The sequence below is a fragment of the Ursus arctos genome, unplaced genomic scaffold, assembly GCF_023065955.2.
Source record: "Ursus arctos isolate Adak ecotype North America unplaced genomic scaffold, UrsArc2.0 scaffold_15, whole genome shotgun sequence".
NCBI lineage: Eukaryota > Metazoa > Chordata > Mammalia > Carnivora > Ursidae > Ursus > Ursus arctos.
The window spans coordinates 38,819,660-38,842,618 of NW_026622819.1; the positions used below are offsets into that span (position 1 = coordinate 38,819,660).

A 22,959-nucleotide genomic window follows, 5' to 3' on the forward strand; every position below is an offset into this window, starting at 1 on the left:
AAAATCTTACCCGGAAAGATGCTCAGTCCTCGGTTTACTTCTAAGCGAAGGGTCAGGGTTCGAGCGGTGATGCTAAAAATTTGTCGTGGTGCAAAGTTCAAACCATCAGTAACCTGAAAATTAAAGCCTCCTGACATGGCTCCTTCAAAAGAAGAATTATACTCTGGTCACTTTGGCTGTTTGGCAAAAGCCACCCACTTTCGCTCTCCCTCCCACCTAACCTCCTCCCCCCCTCCCCCGCAAAGCAACCCCTATCAACTGGAGAATGTGTTAATAGAGTCACTGAACTCACCAAACCAAACATTGACATAATGGGAAGTTAAAAGAACATTAATAAAGGTCTAAAATGCATCCTCCCCTCCGTTCCCTCCTCCCCGTGACCTAATAGAAGAAAGCAAAGGTGTTACCTCCAAGAAATTTTTAAAAAATCATTTTAAACATATTCATCACCTGCATTTTAATATTTTGGAATCACTTTACACGAGCAAAAGGAATGCATGCATGTCGTGTGCACGGCACACACACATACGTACAGACAAGCAATTTCTGAAATATTGATAATGCTGACTTAATAATGTCGAAAATCCAAACTAGGGGGAAGTAAATAACACTCAGCCCCTCCCTCCAAATAATTTGTGATTATTCACTGAACTAGCTGATTTCTGCTAAGCTGGTAAAGAGTGGGGAAAGATCCAGGCCGGCTTTTGTTAAGTTCCTGCTGGAAGAGAATTGTACTCCCATACTACTGTCAAAGGATTAGTGATATCAATAAAGTTATAAATTAACTTATGTGTGTAAGAGAAATTGAGACGGGCCCCTATCGATCCCGTTCCCAGGAGTGCTTTACCAGTCTGACTCACAAAGCGGAGAGCCTGATGCTCGCATCCCCATCCCCCTTTGAAAATGTTAAACCAGCGGTAAATCTGGAGGCCTACAGGTCTTTGCATCATGTAATGGGTAGAAATGTCCTCTTTGTTGCCCTCCCCTCCGGGACATGTGGCAAGGAACAAAGAAGGCAGGGTCAGACTCTGCAATTACATACAAGTACTCCCTTAATAACACGATTTAATAAAGGGCTGGTCGATGGCTTGACAGCCTCTTGAGTTTCCGTTATCTATGCAAACCCAGAGTTCCCAGTCCTCACAAAAAAGGTTACAGACTTTAAAAAAGGTCCCAACACACTCAAGAGTCATCGTTTTTAAAAAGAGAGAGAGAGAGAGAAAATTCTGAGTCTGCCTAATTTCGAACAGGGGCCCACAATCAAATTTTGATTGTTTCCTTGCTTGTTTTTTTACTAGAAAGAGCACTCTGAGGTTGCATTTAATGAAACATGAAAAGAGGGAGAGAACGCTTTCTGCCACCAGGCACTTTCCACATTTCATGAATCCAGAAACAACATGGAAAAGAATCAAAAGGAATCCTATCAAAATACATATTAGAATAGTGTCCTGGGAATGCCCTAACTTATCACACCAACTACGACCAAAGAGAGGAAAGGAGGGAAACATGAAGGGAGAGGAGACCTGTAGATTTTCTGTTGCACGACCTCAGATCTTTCCGACACTGCTTTGCAAAGTGCGGTCTTAAATCACACAGCCTCCCACATCTTGGCTTTATCAACCTACTTCGGTTGTTATGTGAAAAATGAATTAGATTAATGGTAGAGCACTTTGCAAATATAAATGCTAAGAGAGACTAATTAAACCTAAGCCTTTGTTTGGGGCTGATGATGGACAGATGTAGCAGGAGAACCAGCTGGTCTCCACAACAGCCTTGGGGGAGGGGGGGGCTCCGGCCACTCTGTGGGCCATTACTGCCTCCACAGCCACTTAGAAAATGCAATGGATTGATTCTCAAAGAGCTCGCCTTTAACTCTCCTTCCTGCTTTTTTTTTTTTAGGAGAAATTATTTCCTCTACCAGCCAAAAGTGAACATGGATCTGGTAGTTGACTAATAAATACATCCTGAGAGCTAATGTTCATTTTAGTCCTGCAAATAGTTAAGTGTGGTTCTCTCACCCGCTCTGTCCTTCCACGGGTGGCAGCCAGCAGAGACAGTCCAGCTTTAGGGGCTGCTCAGCTTACGTCGTTCTGAGCCTCAGTTTCTTCATCTCCAAAATGGGGGGACTGCTCCACATGGCTCAGAGGACTTGTGCAGAGGAAATGAAATGGGTCACGTAAGCACATCCTCTGGTGCCCGCATGGGCCAGAGAGTCAATGAGGCCTCTTCCTTGCAAACCACATCGTTGTAGAAATCCGAAACTTTCCTTGGGGGAGTCTCCAGAGCAGTGCTCTCCATTTTGCAAATATGAAGATCCTTTCAAGAAAACCACCTTTCTAGGCCCTCATCTAATAATACTTGGATTGTTGGTATCTAATAATCAAAACCACACAAAATTGGAGAAATTTCCTATTACTTCAGTACCTCTTTAAATGAATCCTGTTTTATTAATCAGCACCTCTGTACACATTTAAAAAATGAGAACATACATACATGGAAAAGATCATCCAGTCTAGAAACAAGGCTTTGGTACATATGTGAGTAGATTTAGTATCTCTGTTGCAATAAAAATTAACCCTCCAGGTCCCCAGGCTACAGGTGTGGAACCACTAGTTGACAGCATTCTACAGTAAATTATTTTCAGATTATCTGCGGATTCTTTGCATTAACTGCAAAGAAAATCAGGAAATTACTCCATTTGAATTTAGAAGACTTTTTGTCTTTATTTTCTTGACTATATTTTCAAAGAAGTTAATAAAAATGGCTGACCAGCTATGACTGCTAGCTTTCCCATCATGCCCCCTGGCTCACGCACCCCCCACCCCCACCCCCTTCGCTCCTGCAGCCTGGGAGTGGGCTCACTTCCCTCTCGGTCCGGTGACAGGGGCAGCCTGGAAACAAAGCCAGACTAGATCACCCCTTCCCCAGATTTACAGGAGCTATTTGGCTTACTGATTAACAGAAGGAAGAAAAAAAGCCTTTTAATGTCCGAGTCGCTTAGAATTACAGCTATGCTCACTCATTAGTTTATCCATGTGTTCATTTATTTAACAAATATGGTTGTTTTGTTCGCTAAGGCATCCCTAGCATCTGGAACGTGACCCGGCACATAGAAGGTATTCAATATTATTTCATTTTTATTTCATTTCATTATTTCATTTCAACATTTTTATTAAGCACCTACTTGTTTCCGTCACTCTTTGAGGTGCTGAGGATATCAGAGCAAACAAAACAAAGATCCTGCCCTTGTACGCTCCAGCAGGAAGACAGCCAACACACAAGCAAACGAAGCAAGCTTTACTACAAGGGCAGGAAGTCAGGAAGGGATGGAGAGGGACAGAGAGGAGATGCTGTTTTAACGGGTGGTCAGGAAAAGGCTCTCTGGGAATGTTATATTTGAGCGTAGACCTTACACGACCAGGGGAATAAACCATGTGTGAGTTACAGGCACTCTCTGATGTTTGCTATCATCAGCCTCACTACAACGTGCCACTTAAAAAAAATTACAGACCCCAGCAAGTTTTCAGATGGCTTGTGGTTTTCAGTCAGCAACTACAGGGTTCGACTATCATGCTAACCTCTGATTGAAACACATTTTAGTTTCGCATTACTTTTCTCTATGACATACCGGTGTGTACAAACACTAGCTGGCCCTCGTTGATCTGAGCCTGGGTGAAATTCTGGATGCTTCGGTCAGGAAAGGACTGGAGAGCCAAATGTCCGTTGCTGGGTGGAGTGACCCAGTAGGTGAGGTCCTGTGGGGAGGAGTCCTCATCTTCTGCACAGAGGTCACCCCTGGTAATCCCAGTGACAGAATTCGCCCATACCTTAAAAACAAGAGGGGCACAGATCTTGCAAAGACCAATTCCAATCATATCACGTAAGTATGTGATGTGCTACTCTGGCCTCTTGCACAATGTTTAGAAACTAAAGTGATTCACTAGAGCTCTTAAAGGATGAAGATTCTTTTTTTTTTTTAAGATTTTATTTATTCATTTGAGAGAGAGAGAGAGACCATGAGCAGGGGGAGAAGCAAACTCCCTGCTGAGCAGGGAGCCCGCGACCTGGGACTCGGTCCCAGAACCCTGGGATCACGACCTGAGCTGAAGGCAGGCACTCAACCGACTGAGCCACCCAGGCGCCCCTAAAGCATGAAGATTCTTAATTCAAAACATATAATTAAATACCAGATGAAATTCAGGGCATGCTGTAATGTTTGTTTAATTTGTGATGCTTATAAGGTCCCAATAAAAACAGTATTCATAATTATTCAAAATTTTTGTTTAATGTGAATATTTATTTATATAAAGTATAATAACAATAAAAGCTGATGGTAACTGAGCACCTTCTGTATGCCTGACGTATGCTAAATAGGGAAGCGTAGGTTAAGATTTTACAGGGAACCTCGGATCATTGTAGAGCCTACCTCATAGGGCTGATTTAAGGATTTCTAGTCACCGTTTTAAGAAGGGAATGATTTCATTAGCTCTTAAATATTTGAGGGAAAACACACATCGCATATTTTAAAAATTGCCCTTTATTTTACCTGTCCTGCAGGAAAACACGTAGCTGGCCCCTGTGTCCTTAGCAATGTCTGCTGTGCTGATAGCTCATCTATAATTATTGCTGAGTAATAGTCTCTATTTTCCAATTACATTTAAAATCTGTTTACCTTGCCTAAATAGCCTAGTTCCACAATTCATCATTTACTGAGCATCTACTATGTTCCAGGCAATGTTCTGGGTGCCTACAATGCCTCAGTGAACAAAACACAGTCCTATCCTCATGGAGCCTATGTTCCCGCAGGAGGGGATGAAGGAGTGTAGGGAAGAAATGACAGGCACACTAAAGAAATGAACTATAGAGTCTCTTAGAAGTTCACGGGCACTATGAAAAAAATTAAAATAAAGCTAAATAAAGGGCTGAGGAGTGGGAGAATGTTAAATCAGAGGCTCATTTGAGAAGAGCTGAAAGGAGGTGAAGGTGGAGCCACATGGATATCTGGAGAAAGAACCTGCAGGCAGAGGGAACAGCCCTAAGGTGGGAGCAAGCCTCGTCTGTTTGAGGGGCAGCAAGGAGGTCAGTATGGCAGGAGCAGAGCAAGTGTGATAAGGAGGACAAGAAGAGGAGTATGGAATGTGATGGAAGGCCAAATCCTGCAGGATCTTGATGGCCACTGTAAGAACTTTGGCTTTTACTTGAGCGCAATGGGGAATCATCACAGGACTTTAGGTGAGGAGTAAGTTGGTCTTAACAGAACACCGTGGCTTCTGTGTTAAGAACAGACCATGGGAAGGCCAGGGTAGAAGCAGGCAGACCAGTTAGGAAGTGACTACTGTAATCCTAGAGAGAGATGCGAGGAGAGAGTGGCCGGAAGTTGTTGAGGTGGTAGGAAGTGGTCAAATTCTGGGTGTGTGTTGAAGGTGAAGTCAACAGGGTGTCTGACGAATCGGACGTGGTGAGGTGTGGAAGACGGAAAGGCTGAAAATGACTCCGTGGTTGGGACCTCAACACCTAGAAGGCCAGAGTTACCATCAACTGAAATGAGGAGAGCTGCAGAGGGAGTGGATTCAGGAAGTAAGATCAGGAGTTCAGTTGTGAACATGTTGAGCTGAAAACGTGTACTTAGACATCAACTCCCCTTTGAAGGAATGAGGCTGTTTTGAGTTTCTATAATCATACAGTCACATGGTATTTCACGAACACTAAAAATGGGTGGCATTATCACTCACTAAATTTTCACATTTCTATCTGTATTTATAAATGTCTTCCCTACAGAAACACCATGCATATTTTCAAGCTTATGTCATTCTTTGCTCTCTAACTAGAACCTTTATCTTCTTCTATGCTTGTTACCAACTTGTTTAAAAATTCAATTCTGAGTGATTTAATAGCTATCTCTCTGGTCTAAGAGGCTATTTTCCTTGGTAACATAGGGAGTTTATGAAACACCTTAAATCATGCTCACTCATTATCTAATAACTATTTAAACAGAATTTGAGAAAGGAGTATCAGAAAATATATAAGATTCCTACATTTTCATAGGAGGCATGATACTCCATGTTAGCTATGTAACCTTGGGCATATTTCTTCGTTTCCCCGTGCCTTAATTTCGTCATTAGTAAACCAGGAATGATAGAATTATTATGCATAATGAGTGATTTAAGATATGTAAAGTACTTAGAGCAAGCTTCACCTGGCAGATAGGAAGAATTCAGAAAACATTAGATCTATGTCATCCATCTTCTTCATCAGATTCAGTTCTAAAGATAAATATGATTTTTTCAACAATACTTAAAAGTCATTTGGAGTGTCATGATTACGATGACTGGAGCCATTCTATAGCATGTACTGTGGGTTTTGTTTAATCCCACAGCATCTCTCCATACTTTGGGGTGAGATAGCTCATCTGTTTCATGATCGTATCGTTGACGGATGCTCCTATGTCTTGGCTTTTGGAATATGGCCACTGAGGACTTTTCAGCCCTAAACTCTAAGGACATCAGTTTTTTAAATCAGTTAAAATTTATTTTTATTTTTTTTATAAAAAGTGTGTAACACTGGTACCTACTCTTAAATCAGTTAAAATTTAGACATCAGTTTTTTAATAGCTACCAGAAATGCTCACCAACCTAATGTTTAAATGATAGGGTTTTGGCCTTCCGTTAATCCATGGAAAGGCTACAGTGTTTATAAAATACACGATTGGACTACTTGACAAAATTCCAAGGCCACTGGTTCTACTTTTTCACGTTTTACATTTTAAATCCATCTTATTTTCCTTTCTTTAAGAACTCAAGCTGATTTAGAAATGTACTGCCATTCTCTTCCCATGACTCGTAGATACTCATTTTTTCCAGCACCGTGCACAAAAGCTGGAGGAAGCATGTTTTCCACTGCAGCTACTCTTCCGTGCAACTCTGCTTTTGCCCCCTCTTGCCTCTGGAATATACCATCTTTCAAACAAGTGGAAAACCTGCCACTCAAAACAAGAGCTGGTAACTTCTGATCTTTATTTCCACTCAAACCAAATTTAGTTCCACTAACAGCCCCACTGCTTTGGGTGAGGCTTGATTTCGTGCCCGGGCATTGGCCATGGCAACTTCAGGTAGATGGAGAGAAGAAAAACAAAGGTCGCAAACTTGGGTGCAGTATTCCACGTGATCCAAAGCCCAAGAAATAATGGTTTAAGGAATACATATCTGAAAACATATTAGCACACTAATTGGAACACATTTTTAAAAATTCATCTTTAACTTAAACAGAAGGTCAGTGGGATCTAGAAACCTAACTATAATCGAATACAATCCTAATTATGATTCTAATGTTTAGAAACCCAGACCTTAGTTTTGAGTTTCATATGAGGGATGTAAAATGTTTATAAAGTTACTATCCCACTGTCTGACCCTTCTAAGCCTTCCGTCAAAATCTCAGGCTTTGCTGCCTAAATTCTTCCACTGTTCCTAGCTTCCGACACTCTTCTTAGTGATGACAAGTGCTTCTCAGAAATAAACAAATGATTCTATTTTTGGTGTAAAAGACAACAACAAAACAAAATGTACAGTATTGAAAGCCAAAGTTGAAAAACAGGAAAATGAAGCCCCCTTGTGGACACAAATACATTTGATCAGCTATGCACCAACATTTCTGGTGGTGCTTGAATACAAAAGTACTCAGTAGAATATATTTCATAGCAAAATGCAAAGGATTCATGGAGCAGGTCTAACCCCAATTCCTAATTCCAGTTTGTCATGAAGGAAATGATTTCCTGCACCACTGAATGACTTTGGAGACCAGCCAGTCACAAGTTCTGTGGCTAATGAAATGTTGTTTAAAGTACTTCAGGAAAGGGGTGCCTGGGTGGCTCAGTCGTTAAGCGTCTGCCTTCGGCTCAGGGCATGATTCTGGAGTCCTGGGATCGAGCCCCACATCAGGCTCATCCATTGGGAGCCTGCTTCTTCCTCTCCCACTCCCCCTGCCTGTGTTCCTTCTCTTGCTGGCTGTCTCTCTCTCTGTGTCAAATACATAAATAAAATCTTTAAAAAAAAAAAAAAAAGAAAGGAAGGAAGAAAGGAAAAGAAAAAAAAAATAAAGTACTTCAGGAGAAAGAAGTATATCCTATGCTAGGATAGAATGATTAACATTCAGAATTCTGTCTTTGAACTCCTATCCAGAGTCTGAGATGCTATCAGCTGGTCTACTCCCTAGGCTTCCACTTCCTTTTCCCAAGTAGACTGCAAATAACACTTTTTGCCACTTGCTCCAAGCTCTGATGACAAGTGAGGAGTGTGGGTGGTCATATGGGATAATCTGAAGGTCTTGAGAAAGTTCTATTTGAAAAGTCAAAGACAGCATAGAATCTCAAGCCTATGATAGTTAATTTTATGTGTCAAGTTGACGAGGCCATGGGGTGCCCAGATATTTGGTTAAACATTATTCTGGGTGTTTCTATGAGAATGTTTTTGGATGAGATTAACATTTAAATCAGTTGACTGAGTAAAGCAGAATGACTTTCCCTCACATAAGTAAGGCTCATACAATCAGTTGAATGCCCAAGTAGAAAAAACAAAACTAAACTAAACTAATCCTCCTGTGAGTAAAGAGAATTCTTTTCTCTCTGACTACCTTTGAACTGGGACATCAGCTCTTCTTGTTGACCTTCATACAAGAACCAAACCATTGGCTCTCCTGGGTCTCGTCTCTAGCCTACTGACTGACCCTACAGATCTTGGAACTTGCCCACCTCCATAATCACATAAGCCAATTCCTCATATAAATCCAGGTATTTATATATGTCTTTACACACACACACACACACACACCAACCCACAACTGAATCGTGGTTTTGCTGCCCAGGAAGACGAGGCTCAGAGAAATTTTGCTTAAATTGAGCAGTTCACGAATCTTGAACTCTGGTCTTCTAACTTTAATCCAGAACTTTTAAGGCAGAGGATGAGATTCTTACCAGATAAATAAATGAATAAACTCAGAAAGAGCCAGAGTCAAATGACCACATCCACTGAAACCGGGAAGTCGCAGCCTGGCCTGGATCCAGGCTCTCCAGGGAAGAAGGTAAGAATAAAGGAAATGGCCCTTGCCCCCAGCAACTCTTCCTTTTTTCTTGAGAGACACACTCTGGAATCAAGGATAGGGGAGGGGTGCGGGCAAACTGCCTGAGCAAGCTCTAGGTTCTTGGCAGAGACTATATTTCCCTAATTTAAAGGGAAAACAGAGACAAAGGCTAGCACATGCACTTTTTCCTCTCACAATTTAATGTTCTGAAGATCTTACATTGACAGGACTATTTCAATATAATAAAGCTATTATTGAGTTGATGGTGCATCTTATAACTAACGGCACCTCAGGACTGAAAGCCAAACCCACAATAGGGCTTCAGTTCCTTTTCAGAAGGAAGCCCAAGAGTTCACGACTTTATTCCTTGGTCTTCCTCTTGCTCAGCCAGCTCCAGCTCTTCTCCCCTATGTGTCCAGATTTTAGGGCCCTCCCCTGGGTCTTTCGCACCACACAGCAAAATGCCCAAATATCCTGCTGAGGTTTCCTGGGTGAACACGTGTGTCAATACAACTGCAGTGAACCTATTCCAGGAAGTCCACGTGAGCAGGAGCAAGACGCATCACGGCTTTGGGGCTTTTTTCTTCCTAATGAAGACAGCCCTCGATCACGTGGCTGCACTGAGAGAGCTTGAGGCAGTCACGGGTAGTGGGCAAAGCGGCACAGCATGGTGGTGACCCAGTCAGACTTTCCACACCTTCCCTTGGTGCCGCTCTGGGCCTTACCATGAGGACATCAGTAACAGCAGTCGCTCTGTAGGGTTGTGAAAATGACACCACTTCTGGAAGCTGTTCAGTACTGTACTCCGTAAGCACATAATAAATGTCAACTTTTATAACTGTGCTTCGTAATCATTGACACCTACGATCCCTCCCTCGAGCCAACAACGCAACTCTTAGATCGCTTTGCTGAGAAGGCGTTCAGTAGATAGTAACACCGCAAGACCCTGTGAAAACAGAGGTAGGCCTACAGATGTGACCAGCTGGAACGTCCCATTCCCAGGCGGTCTGGACAATGACTGTGTGGAGTAAACTAAAGATAAAGCGACACATTCCGAAGGTATAAACACCTTTAGCTTTTCACTTAAAATATAGAGGCTGAATAATGAACCAAGCCTTAAAATAACTAAAAGCACTAAAGAGCCTATTCCTAAATCCAATTGTTTTGAGCAAATAAAAACAGATTTTAAAAACCCCAGCCTGTAGGCATGTTTAACAACATAAAATTTTCTAGTTAGATCAGCCCCCAGGGAGCTCTATTCGCGTCCATCTCTTCTGCATCTCTTCTGACTACCCAATTTCCCCTGGACTTCTAAAGACTCCATTATTAACTATTTAGTCTTATGAGTGGTATAAATGAGGCTGAAGTTGTCAAAAACTTATGTGGAAGATGTGTCTCTGTCAAATTTCAAAGTAAACGCCTTCAGATTCCCACGTCTGGGCATACCTGATGAATGTGTCCCCTAGAGGCTGAAATGTGCAAGGGGCCAAGGGTTCTTCCAGAAATGCAGCTGGACTAAAAGAAGAAAGAGCCAAGGCAAAAGCCCACTCTCTGAAACATGAGCCAATGTGGGGCAGAAATTGACAGTTTATATTTTCATTTACTCATCCCTTCAACAAATATTTCTTCTTTACTATGTGTCAGTCATTGCCAGAGAGCCTGAAAAGAGGCATGAACAGGTCATCAGGCCCCTGTTCTGTCACTCTGTCCTCAGCCTGTCATTCAGCTGTCATGCAATTTCCTCATCTGTCCGATGAGGGAAATGACAGCACATCTCTCAGTGAGCTATAAGCCCTTAGAGGGATACCTGGTACGTAATAATAGCTAACAATTTTTTTTGAACATTTACTATTATAATAGCTATAACTCTTCTCCAAGCCAGAATAGCAAATTCATGCCCAAGTCCTTAGAAGAAGGGACAGTAAGAAGGAGTGATTTAAGACCAAGAAAATCTACTGAGTGAAAGCTTTGGGATCCTTGAGTGTAAACTGGCACAAATGGGTTCATCAGCATTGACATGGGTAGTGCTGGTGTGGGAGGAAATGGCGCCCTCAGAGCCAGAGGGACTCCTGAGCGTCAAGCCCTTTGTGTGGCCAGTAGAAGCCATGACATTGCTTCAGGGCCCCAAATCAGGACAGGAGCCAAATAGTGGACACCATGTGATAGCCAAAACATGTTTATCTGTGAGTGCCTAAGAAGCACCCCCAGGGGATTCTCAGAAAAAGTGAAGGGTGACGGAAGTTTCCAGAAACAGCAAAATACCATCACATGACAGTACATTGGCTTTTTTATTCTAATACTGGTATAGCCTTGGAGGTTTTCAGTAATAATGCTACCATTTATTGAGTCCCAACAACATGTCAGGAATTGTGGGAGAGTTTTACATCATTTTATCTCTTGCTCCTCACAACTCTCCATTTCCTACCCCCTGGATGAGAGCACACTGAAGGACTAAATAACTTGCCCAAGGTCACACATTCAATACCGGGGAGCTGATTCTCACCTTCCCACCCTAACTGGAAAAGGCGATGCCTCCGGGAATACAGTGTGAATGACACCCACTCAAGAAATACAACAAGACAGTTACTCATTGGGATTCATCAACTCCCAACAGTTACCCAGCAGAATGTCCTGGTAACAGCTAACATTTATTTAAAACCAGTAGGAATATGTTAACCGTACATACATCGTCATATGTCTTACTATTTAACATTAGAAATAATACAAAAAATCAGATTGGTAGCCGTAACGTTATTATGATAAATGAAAAAGCACGGAGCACTTACCTGCAGGATTTTGTTGGCCGTTATTACTGGAACCTCATCATTTACGGATTCCACAGTTACAAAAAGAGTTCGGGGCAAACTCTGTTTTCCAAGCTCTGAGCTATTTGCAAAGATGGTGAAATTGTCAAGGAGCTCCTCGCTATCATCATGCACGTAGTAAATCAATTCATTTTCCACCTGTAACCACCACCAACGAAAATCACCAACTGACTGAAACATGATTTAAAAACATGAATACGTTTCTATAATCCTAATTTTTATGTCTCTCTAAAACACAGAAGCATGTGTTCATCCTATGAGGTCTGATTCTGGCGCTCAGAGTGGAAATTATGATGGATGGGATAGTTTTTATGAAATGACGCCACATCTTAGGAATACGTTTAAGGAGGAATGGAGCGATGTAGCACATAGGGTAGGAAAGAGAACCCTGGACTGGTCATCAGGAGACCTGAGTCAAAGGCTATTTCTTCCTTTTTTTTTTTAAGATTTGTATTTATTTATTTGAGAGAGATAGCAAGAGAGATCATGAGCAGGGAGTGAGAAGCAGGCTCCCTGCTGAGCAGAGAGCCTGACATGGGGCTCCATCCCGGGACCCGGGGATCATGACTTGAGCCAAGGCAGATGCTTAACCAACTGAGCCACCCAGGAGCCCCTACAGGCCATTTCTTTTCTTTTTTTTTTTTTTTTTAAGATTTTATTTATTCATTTGACAGAGATAGAGACAGCCAGCTAGAAAGGGAACACAAGCAGGGGGAATGGGAGAGGAAGAAGCAGGCTTCCAGCGGAGGAGCCTGATGTAGGGCTCGATCCCAGAATACTGGGATCACGCCCTGAGCCGAAAGCAGACGCTTAACGACTGAGCCACCCAGGAGCCCCTACAGGCCATTTCTAACACTGCTATAGGTAAGCGACACAATTCCACTGTTCTTTCAAAGGAGCAATATGCAGTAAAATTCAGACGCTACTCATTTCCTTCCAGTGACTAATTTTTGAAGTTGTGGATTACTTCGTTAGACAATTCAGAATGTTAGGTGTAAGCCCTGAAGCTTCCACCGTCTATCTACTTGCTGGATTTCTGTTGTTTGGAGACATCTGGACCAGGGCAACTATTAAGTTTCCCCAGACTTCTCTTTTCCGAACTAAGCATGCATTCTTCCTTTAACTATTCTTTGTATGAGAGACTATACATGCTACCTCCTCATCCTGGTCCTCCCTCAGAACACAATCATTTTCTGGTGCCTCTCTCAGCAGATGCTACCCATAACTAGCTGCCCAACATCTCCTGGGGACAGAACATAATGAAATATATCGAAAAATTTCTATCAAGGCAGATTTCCCTTACTGTAACACCACAAATGCAAACACTCACTTTTATCCCTGTTAGATTTCATTTTCTAAGTTTTATTCTGAAACGGCCATCAAATGAATTAATTATTCCTGTTGGATTTGTAATACCACACATTTGATCAGAATGCCTTTCATGTCTTTAAGGCTCTGATGGAAAATGCTGAAGAGCACAGGATCATAATTAGAGTTGAAGAGAATTTTAAAATTAGAAGGAAACTTGGCTTCAGTGAGCCTGTGACCCAAATATAAAATGGCAGACAACTTCTGAAGCCCAACAGGAGTAGCTGAACTTCTAGAAAAGTCTCTGGGGTTGTGTTTGTTTTGATAAAATACTGCCAAAAATTTTAGCAGTTCAACTTTGCCTGTTCCTATAGTGCACTTCCCTTGAGCAAATACTTTTGATCTCTCAGAGGTGTTTCTGACAAGAGTTGAAAAGTTCAGGAAGCGTCTCAAGGGAAAGTTGTGGCCGTTTGTACACAGGTTCTATGAGAATTTCTTTGGAGTTCTGTGGGCAGAGAAGTCCCAGACCATAGGCCTGACCCCAAGTTCTGAAACATGCTGTTTTAAGCTACTTGAAAATAAACACAGAAGATGGCATTGATCCGAATGTGAGAAAATTTGTACCTAAAATGCTTCAGGAACATCGTAGTTAACACAAGTTGCCTCCTCGGTATCTTTCCTGGAGAAATATAGCATTTCTTCAAAGGAGTGGCACTCCCCCAAATTACATGCCATTTAATATGTACTAATGTAAAAGCAAAGAGAAGATTTGGTGGGGGTTTGCCTATTCCTCGACTTCTAACACTAGAAAAATGTCTGTTGACCTGAAATGAAAAGGCAGAACACACTTGTAGAGAATCTTAAAAGTTTGAGAAGTATTCAGTCCCCTGTCACCAATCATGTTCAGGACATACTGTGTCATGCCTCTGCTCGCCTCCCTTCCCCCTTGCCCTCCATCTCCCTCAGGGTTGAAGGGGGTAGAAGGCCCTCCCATGCTGGACCGCCGTAACCTCATTCACAGCTCTCCTCCCATGGCACGCGTCCCAGTCCCACCAAACCCCTTGCTGCTCTCCACACAGTTGTTCACTTGCTCTTCCCTCTGCCTGAATGTTCTCCCTCCATGTCCCCCTGGTTCACCCATCCATCGCCCCCTCCAGGTGTTTGCTCAGATGCCACTTCCTCAATGGGACCTCCCCTGAGCACTTGATTTGAAACTGAACACGCACATACACACCACAGAAGGCTCCAGCACTTTCCAGCTCCCTTTCCTGCTTGGTTTTTCTCCACAACACTAATCTTCACTCAACATGCCATTTATTTCATTTATTTTATCTGCAGTCTCTCTCTGCCGCTTCTTTCCCCTACCAGGGCATCAGGGCACGGCTTGTTGCTGGCTTTGTTCACTGCTGTATCCCCACTATCTAAAACTGGCATGCCTGACACATGAAAGATACTCAAAAACGATCTGCTGAATGAATGAAGGGCAAACATGGCCATGGGCTCCTCCAAGCCACTAAACACGGTAGCCACCTGTTGTTAGGAGTTAGTGCCACTTTACATGAAAACAACGTCTCAAAACCTGGAGACCTTGGAGTCATACAGGAAGAGAAAGTACCAAGGGGTCATCTGGAAGAGCAGGGACACATGACCCTGACTGTGAACAAGGCTACACGATAACATAGACCCTAGAAGGGACACACATACTTGACTTTCAGATGTCAACCAACCATTCTAAAAGCACACTTCTTACAAAGCACCATCAATAATGAATTGACCAAGACAGGACTAAAATTTAGTGCTCAGTCTCTCCCCTAGCGTCCCTGAGGTAAACAGTACTAAATTCAACTTGCACCAGAGCAACTGGTCGTCTTGGATGGTTTGTCCAGCCTTTGAGAAGGAAGCCATGATGAAGAGATGTCTATAGGAAGTCACTAAAGGATCACCTTCCCAGGGTCCCCAGCAGAGAAGCACTGATTTCCAAGGTCGTTTCCAGCCCTCAGGATTCTCTGCTTCTTCACATGGCTCCCTGATGCCTCCTGGTTCAGTCTGATCCTCTTGACATATAATTCAAGACTCTCCCCAGTCTGGCCTCAGTTCTCTCTGCTCCTCCTGAGCCCACCTGCAAGTCTTGTGGGCTATGTCCCAGGCCCCAGAACACATTCACTTCAATGCCTCCATATCCTTGGCCACACTGTTCCCTTTGCTCAGTTGCTTTTTTTTTTTTTTTTTCTGTTTCTCCTGTTACCTCCCTGCTCTTTCTTCCTTTCCTCAAGTCTTGCTTAAACGCTACTCCCTCTGTGAAGTCTTCCCTATTCTCTTCTATCAGAGTCAGATGTGCCGACTCTGCCCTTCCTTAGCACCACTGTGAGAATGCTCTGCGAAGCATCGGAAGGGTGTACTTACATGAAAGCTTGTGTGCCTATTCCCCGCCCCCCCAGCATCTCCTGAGGGCAAGGAATATGGCTCCTTATCATGGCAACCTTGCACAGTAACTTGAAGAGGAAGGGGTTAGCAAATCAATTCAAGTCCGTTGATAAGATGAAATCCTTAGAAGCAAAATAAAGCAGCCCACATGGCTTTGCAGCTAACTGGACAAAGATACCCAGACATGCCAGGTGGTTGCTAAGAGCTTCCAACTTGAAGAGTATGTATTCCTAGGAGCTAATGAAGAAGATGGTGGCAAGCTCCTTTCAATACTTAGAAAATAATGGAAATCATTCTTTTATTCTTGATAAGAAAGCCAAGTCTCACAGGAATACCAACCTAGCCCAAAGCAAAGAAACATGATAGCAGCTCTGAGTTGAGTGATTATTTCATGCTGAACACTAGATGAGAAGTTGTGTCCAGCTGCTTGATTGTGGGCCATTGACTGGGCCATTTAGCCATTGATATCACTGTGCTTACACAGGACATGGCACAGTACGCACTCTGTCAGCATCTGTTGACTGAACAATGGAATGAATAAATGAGTAAACCCACTAATGACTAAAGCATGTCTGTGTTAGCTATCTAGATGTAACACTTTGAGTGGGACAGCGGCAGTGTGGAGCTCCTCTAGAAATGGGCAGCCAGGATGGCACAGGGGCTAGAACACATGACTTATGAGCCAAAGTGGGAGAACCTAGAGATGTTTAACTTAAAGAAGATAAAATCCAAGGGAACTCGATAACTTTTTCGTTCAAATATTTAAAGAGCTTTCAGGAAAGGAGGTATGACTTGTGCTATGAGCTATCAGAACCAGGACTTTGAAGAAGTGTCTAAGTGGCAGACTTCAGGTCAGTGGAAAGAGCTTTCTTTCTTTTTTTTTTTTTTTAAAGATTTTATTTATTTATTTGACAGAGATAGAGACAGCCAGCGAGAGAGGGAACACAAGCAGGGGGAGTGGGAGAGGAAGAAGCAGGCTCATAGCGGAAGAGCCTGATGTGGGGCTCGATCGCATAACGCCAGGATCACGCCCTGAGCCGAAGGCAGACGCTTAACCGCTGTGCCACCCAGGCACCCCCCTGGAAAGAGCTTTCTAACAATTCTGAAGTATTTTTAAACTGGAAGTGCCCATTGCATGAACTAGTGAGTTCTCCATCACTGAATATATTTAAGCAATGGCTAGATGACCTCTTTATGGGGTTACCATGAAAGGGGCTTCTAGCATCTCTTAGGAGGTTAAACTAGATACCCTTTCAAGTCTCATCACCCCTGAGAATCCATTCATCTAAATAATAAATAGCAGTATTTTTCTCTTATCCCACATACCCAAATGTATTAACTGAGAATGATTACCTGTTTCCTGGTAAACTTCATTAGCTTTACTCTTGGAAAATGAGAATTTCCAACATAACCATGTTTCGGTGGTTTGAGTAGAACAAATTCACAGTCAACTCCCTCAAAATATTTGTTGGGAATTTTGAGATAGTCTTCGAGAAGTACTTTGGAACCACCTTCTCGGACTGTGAAATTTTGTACCTCCAGAGGAATCCGCTTAGGGACGATATCCACTAAGATTTCAATTCCATTCACAGCTTGGAAACCAGTCACCACATCCAGTAAAAAACGGTCCTGTTGTTGGTCAGGAGCTGTCTGCACATAAAGAATAGCCCCGTCATCAATATCCTGTTGTGTGAAAATCAGAGGGGACTTGGCATCTGCACCCAAGCTGCCTTCTGGGAAAGATTTCCGGAGGTGTCCGTGCATTGGCGGAATTCTGACGGTGAACGTTGCCTCTGAAGGAATACTATCTTCACGGACAGCCTTGAGTCCGTATATACAGCACACAGACACAAAAAGAAAAACACGTCAATACTCATCAGAGTCAAGACCCTTGATGAACCCAATTGTTCTCTATTAACGTCTACAAATGGCTTAAGTTACTATCGGGGTTGATACAGAGTTTAAGCCTGGGTCTGTTCTGGTGACCACGTCAATATTTGCATTTAGCCGTGGTTGCAAAGAAAAATAATTGTCGACAACATCTGACTAGCTACTAATGCATTAACAAGGCATCATTCACAGCAGCAAGACACCCAGGACTCAGCAAGTTGAGGTGAAAGAAATAAGATGGTATAAGGAGAAGAAATAAAAGATGGTTGAAGAAGCAGAAGTTGAATCACTTAAATTGCAAGACTGTAAAGGAAAGTTTTCTCTTCCATTTTAACTAGCTCAGCGTTTTCAATATAGATTTAATTTATTGATTCAGCAAAATCCACCTCAAAACTCATTGTAACTGAGTTATAGTCACTGAACTACACATGCCCCCTGGTGGTAAAACATAAACTCGCCAAGACCCTAAAAAAGAATCGAGAAATGCTGGTGAGCCCCATATTTCCCTAAGCAAACACATTTAGTAAACTGCTTCTGATTTGAGTTCATTTCTCCTTGATGTTATTGGCTGCATTTAGCAAACAAGGAAACTCCTTTGCAGTCCTGAGGGTAGATTCAGAATAGCCTGTATTTATGGTCAGCTGTCATTAAGTCACAGTTCACAAGCCCCGTGCAGGATTACCCTAAAACGAACACTCTCTCCTAACTCTGATCAACAGAGCTTTGCCTGCTGGGAGTTTCTAAGTAGGAGACCCAGGAAACCTGGTAGCTTCTGGTATAAGGTCTCACCCCTGGCATTCCACTAGCCTGTGCCAATTTTATCCATCAATTTCAGGAAACGAAATGAGGCCACCTTCGGAGCCAAGGAAACTAACTGCATAAGACAGCATCCTCTGCTGTTTTAGGAATCCTTTTCATGTTTAAGTTGCTCTAAATTTTTATGCCTGCTTCATTACATCACAAATATAACGCAGATCAAATGAAATATTGGCAGTGTTTCTATAAAAAATGAAAAAAGTAAAGATCTCTTAATTTACTATAATACACACATCATCTCCTCATTACCTGTTCATTGTACAGTAAACAAACACACATACTTGTGTGCTGGTGTGCACTTGGCTTTACCATAAGGCTTATTATCACTTATATTCCATTTCCAACCATAGGAAAATCAGTAGTGTCAAATCATGAGACTTTCCAGCTTTGCTTTTCAATGGCATTTACATTTAGAAAAAAGTCATTCTGAATACCACGGAGAAATCAACACAAAAATAGCCTTAGAAGTAGATTACTCTGGGAGAGAGAGAATGCTTGGTGGTAGGACAACTACCTACCTGGGGTCTTCCTCTACTCAGTTTTACTGGTTTTCCTTCTTCAACTACAAGGGTCTTGATGAGCAGAATTTGGGTGTGATGTTGGTGGTCTTCTGAGTACACTCGTACATAGATGCTCACGTCTACATGTATCTCTTTAACTTTCACTGTCAGGTTGAACACATCAGAGTTGCCACTGCCATCATGCCTATAAATCACACGTCCTTGTTTCAAGTCATGCTGGGAAAATGAGTGGGACACTGAATGGTTGACCAGCACTCTGCCATGCTTTGGGGGCTGCAGCATGTGGAATTCGATCTCGTGGTCTGTTCTGACATCTTGGTTTGTGGTGACACTGAGGTTAGAGGCTGTGAGGCTGCTGTCCTCTCCTCTTTGTACAACCAGCCCCGTGTTGTTGGCTATCTGGACGTAAGGGTCTGACACACTGACCTCAAGAAGGGATGATGTGTAATGGACACCATCTGTCACAAACAGCACAAAGCGGGCGGAGTCCACACCCCGATGCCGGAAGAGCACTCGCCCCTCCCGCAGGTCATCCTGCCTGAACTGGTAGAGTTTCTGAGTGAGATCACTGGCTCTCACCAAGTCCCCATTTGGGATGCCCCGCCGGGTGTAGAGCAACTGCCCATCATCAAAATCTGAGTCGGGGTCATGGTAACAGAGATCTGCCAGGGTCAGTAGGCGCTGGCCATTCCTCACAACATGAAAGGCCTTATCTACCACACGCACTGGTTTCTCATCATTCTTTAACTCTACAGAAACGGCAACTTGAATTTCTGTGGATAAATGTTCCATGTCGAGATGCCTGACCACTGGGCCTGGTCCTGTGGCGGAGGCCACAAGGAGGAATTTATCCTGCTGGGTCTCCGAGTCATCGTGGACATACATCAGCCGCTCACCCAGTATGTCTTGATCAGTGAACGTGGTGATATTGTCACGACTTCCCAGAGGATCTGCAAAGTCAACCAGCTTCAGTTTCCCGTGCTGAGGACTCTCGGTGATTTTATATTGGAAGGTCTGATTGTCCAGCGTTTGAGCAAATAATTCCGATTTCGTAATTAATTTCCCTTCTCCTTCTTTTACAAGTAATCCTCTGTTAGTTACAATAATGCGTGTCTTATCTCCTTCAAAGTTTATTCTGAAAGTATAATCTTTTGATTCTATGTGCTTTGCGGCAATCAGGAACCTAAAGGTATCATGTGTATCTTCCCTGGGCCTCTCCTGTGGCTCATAACTTAGCTTAGAGTCTGCAACGTTTTGTTGGCTGAAGATGGAATTTGTTTTTAGAACTTTATTGCCAACTAGCAATTTTCCTTTCTTAGGTGGGGTCAGTAACTTAAAATGCAGTTCTCTCTGAGTTACATCCACACCCTCTGTCACAGCCTGCAAATGTTCAGAGTTTAATACTTGTCTGCTTATTTCACTGACCTCGAGAGGCACATTTTTCAGAAGTATAAACTTTAGCCAGCGTACAGTAATAGGAAACATCAGCTCTTCACTGATTTTTCCTTCTACGTTAACTTTAAATTTAAAGTGATCTGTAACATTTTCTAGCTGTAATTCTTGAAATGTACTATGGTACCGGACCCGACCCCGATCAATGGAACGCTGAGAAAAGGAACTAACTTGTTTCCATTCGCCCCTTGACCCCTGCCGTTGAATCTGGCCAAACTGGGGTGGATGAGTGATAGCATAGCGGGTCTCCATCTCATGGGGTTCACCGTTAACCTCCACTGACAAGTTGCTCTGTGTAATCAGAACCGTGCCACCCTGCTGGACGACTACCCCGGTTCTAACAGCCACTTCAAAGTCCCAAGGAACAGCCATGACCCGTAACACTACCGTATTGCTAACCAGCTCTCCATCGCTTGCTCTCAGAAGGATCCGGGAGTTCCGATGACCTCTGTGCACATAGAAAATGTTGCCATCTCTTAAATCCCCATGTGTAAAACCAGTAATGGCTTTCCCAGGACCATTGGTGTTTTCTAAAAACCCAGCATCTGAATTGAAGTTGCCAAGTACTGAGAAACTAAGACTCAAGGAATCTGTGTCAGGGTCTGACACGTGTATTATATTTGGAGTCAGTCGTTTCTTAGAATTCTCAAACAGGAGAAGCAAGTTTCCTTCGGGGAGCTTAAGGACTGGGGGATCATTTACCAGAAGGACAGTAATGTTAAACACATATGGAACATGTCCTTGCAGATATAATGGCATTTCCTTCTTGCTCTTGGATGAGACTGAAAATGTGAAAAAATCCCTAGGTTCTTCTGAACCATCGTGGACATACCAAACTTTCCCTTGCCCCAAATCTAACATAGTGAAAGCCTCCCCCCTTTCCTGTGCAGGGGTGACATCGATTCGAAGGAACCCATGAAGGGGCATTTCCTCTATGTTAAATAATATTTGAGAAGGATGGATACCCAGATCTTCAGATGCTACAGCCATGTTCATATGCCTTTGTTCCAGTACGGCCCGCCCACCTTCCTGGACCACCAAGTTATTCAGACTCAGGAAATAGCTACTCGCATGGTGAGGAAAAGGCTTGCCCGCCTCAGGGCCGCTAGTGGAAAGGGGACCTTCTGACCGAAGCAGGCTTTCTGTTGTCGCTATGAAAGGGTTCTCATCATCACTACTCTGCAATTTACACCCGGCAGCTACGTCTTTGGACACAAGGGCGTTCTTTAATGCTCTCTTTTCTGAGTTGGCTTCCAAGCCTCTTAAGCACCCTTTGAAAGAGATTCCTCGAGCAGATTTCCTGGGCACAGAGGCAAGTTCTAACTTCTTAACTTCTTCTCCCTTGCGGTTATCAAGACCTCCCACGAAGAGGGGACCTTCTGATACAAATGGTTTGCTTTGCAAAGGCAGCAACGTCCTTTCCCCTTGCTCATCCACCATCAGGTCCAGATACCTTCCAGTGAATTTGAGTTGAATAATGTGCCACTTATTGTCATTAACTAAGCTAAAAGAAGAGAGCTGGGTGTTACTTTTGCTCCTTCGTACATGAGCCTTCAACAGACCATTAACTATTTCCAAAGCAACAAAATTTCCTTCTCTACCTGACTGAAATAAAAGCAAAGCTTGTTGAGTTCCAGTCTGCAAAGCAAATTCCAACAACCCTTCCCTTCGCACCCTCCATTCTGGGAAAGTGACATAGGATCTGGAGCTGAAGAAATTGATAGCTTCACCCTCCCCTGCAAAAAATTCATCATTGCATCCTAGTGACACCTCATAAACCTTCTTAAAACCAGGGTAAGACCTAAGGGATGCGAGGATCTCCCTCTGATTAAATACCACATCCTCCATACATCCACGGAAACTAGGGAGCTCTCCCTCTAGGTAAGGGACGGTAAGTCCGCCGTGGCCTGCTATGTAGATTCCATGTTGAAAGTGCAAATTGTGCATCCCACCAGTGATTTGGCCTGTTGTCTCATAATGTTCATCGATAACCAGAGAGATACTGTTTTTAACATAGTACAGTTCCACTGAATGCCAAAGCAGGTCATCCAGACGAAGTCTTTGCTCAGAAAGGAGGACTTGTTCACCTGCACCCAAATTTAGCCTCACCTGAAAGAGAAAGAACCATAATTAATCTGTCTCATCTCATAGTGTTTTATGGAGAACACAGGGCCATCCAAGGAAAGAGAGAGAGAGAAACTTGGACCTGAAACCACTTTCCACATGTACGGACTACACAATGAGGTTTAAAAATTTCAGAGTCAGAATATTTCAGGCATGCTGGTAAAATCAGAGGATATCCTAACTTTTCAAATGGCACATGATTTTATTCTAGTAAAATAACAGTAATCAAATGGATAGCTATTTTGTTCTCTTTCTCTCCCACAGTTTTTCCTCCAGTCATTGAAAAGTTACACGTTTTTAAAGATTTAAGAAAATCTTACCCGTATGTTTCCTGATAGAAGTTCTATTATACAGTAGTCATTTTTCCCAGCTGCAAGAAAAAGTAATCCCTGTGGTTTGCTGGTTTGAAATCTTAGTTGAAGAGATAACTCAGATGAAACTTCTATGATGTTGAGCTCCACATAGCTTTCACCATAAAAAGATGCTAGGGAAAGATTTTTAAAAGGAGTATAAATGAGTAAATTTAT

At 42.9% G+C, this 22,959-nt stretch overlaps 1 protein-coding gene across 5 annotated transcripts in view; it reads right to left on the minus strand.

The window, feature by feature from the left end:
• The window catches only part of LOC113263919 (chondroitin sulfate proteoglycan 4-like), a 62,442-nt gene that overhangs the window by 28,398 nt on the left and 11,085 nt on the right, over positions 1-22,959 (minus strand). For all 5 annotated transcript variants that reach the window (XR_006410857.3, XM_026510695.4, XM_026510698.4 and 2 more), the window contains exons 2-7: positions 22,753-22,916; positions 18,854-22,417; positions 16,983-17,450; positions 11,859-12,035; positions 3,629-3,827; positions 11-142 (exon numbers count right to left, since the gene is read on the minus strand). Coding sequence is in view for 4 of the 5 variants with exons in the window: in XM_026510695.4 (XP_026366480.2) it covers positions 11-142; positions 3,629-3,827; positions 11,859-12,035; positions 16,983-17,450; positions 18,854-22,417; positions 22,753-22,916 (4,704 nt within the window). In the remaining variant the exon portion in view is untranslated. The remainder of the gene's footprint in view (positions 1-10; positions 143-3,628; positions 3,828-11,858; positions 12,036-16,982; positions 17,451-18,853; positions 22,418-22,752; positions 22,917-22,959) is intronic.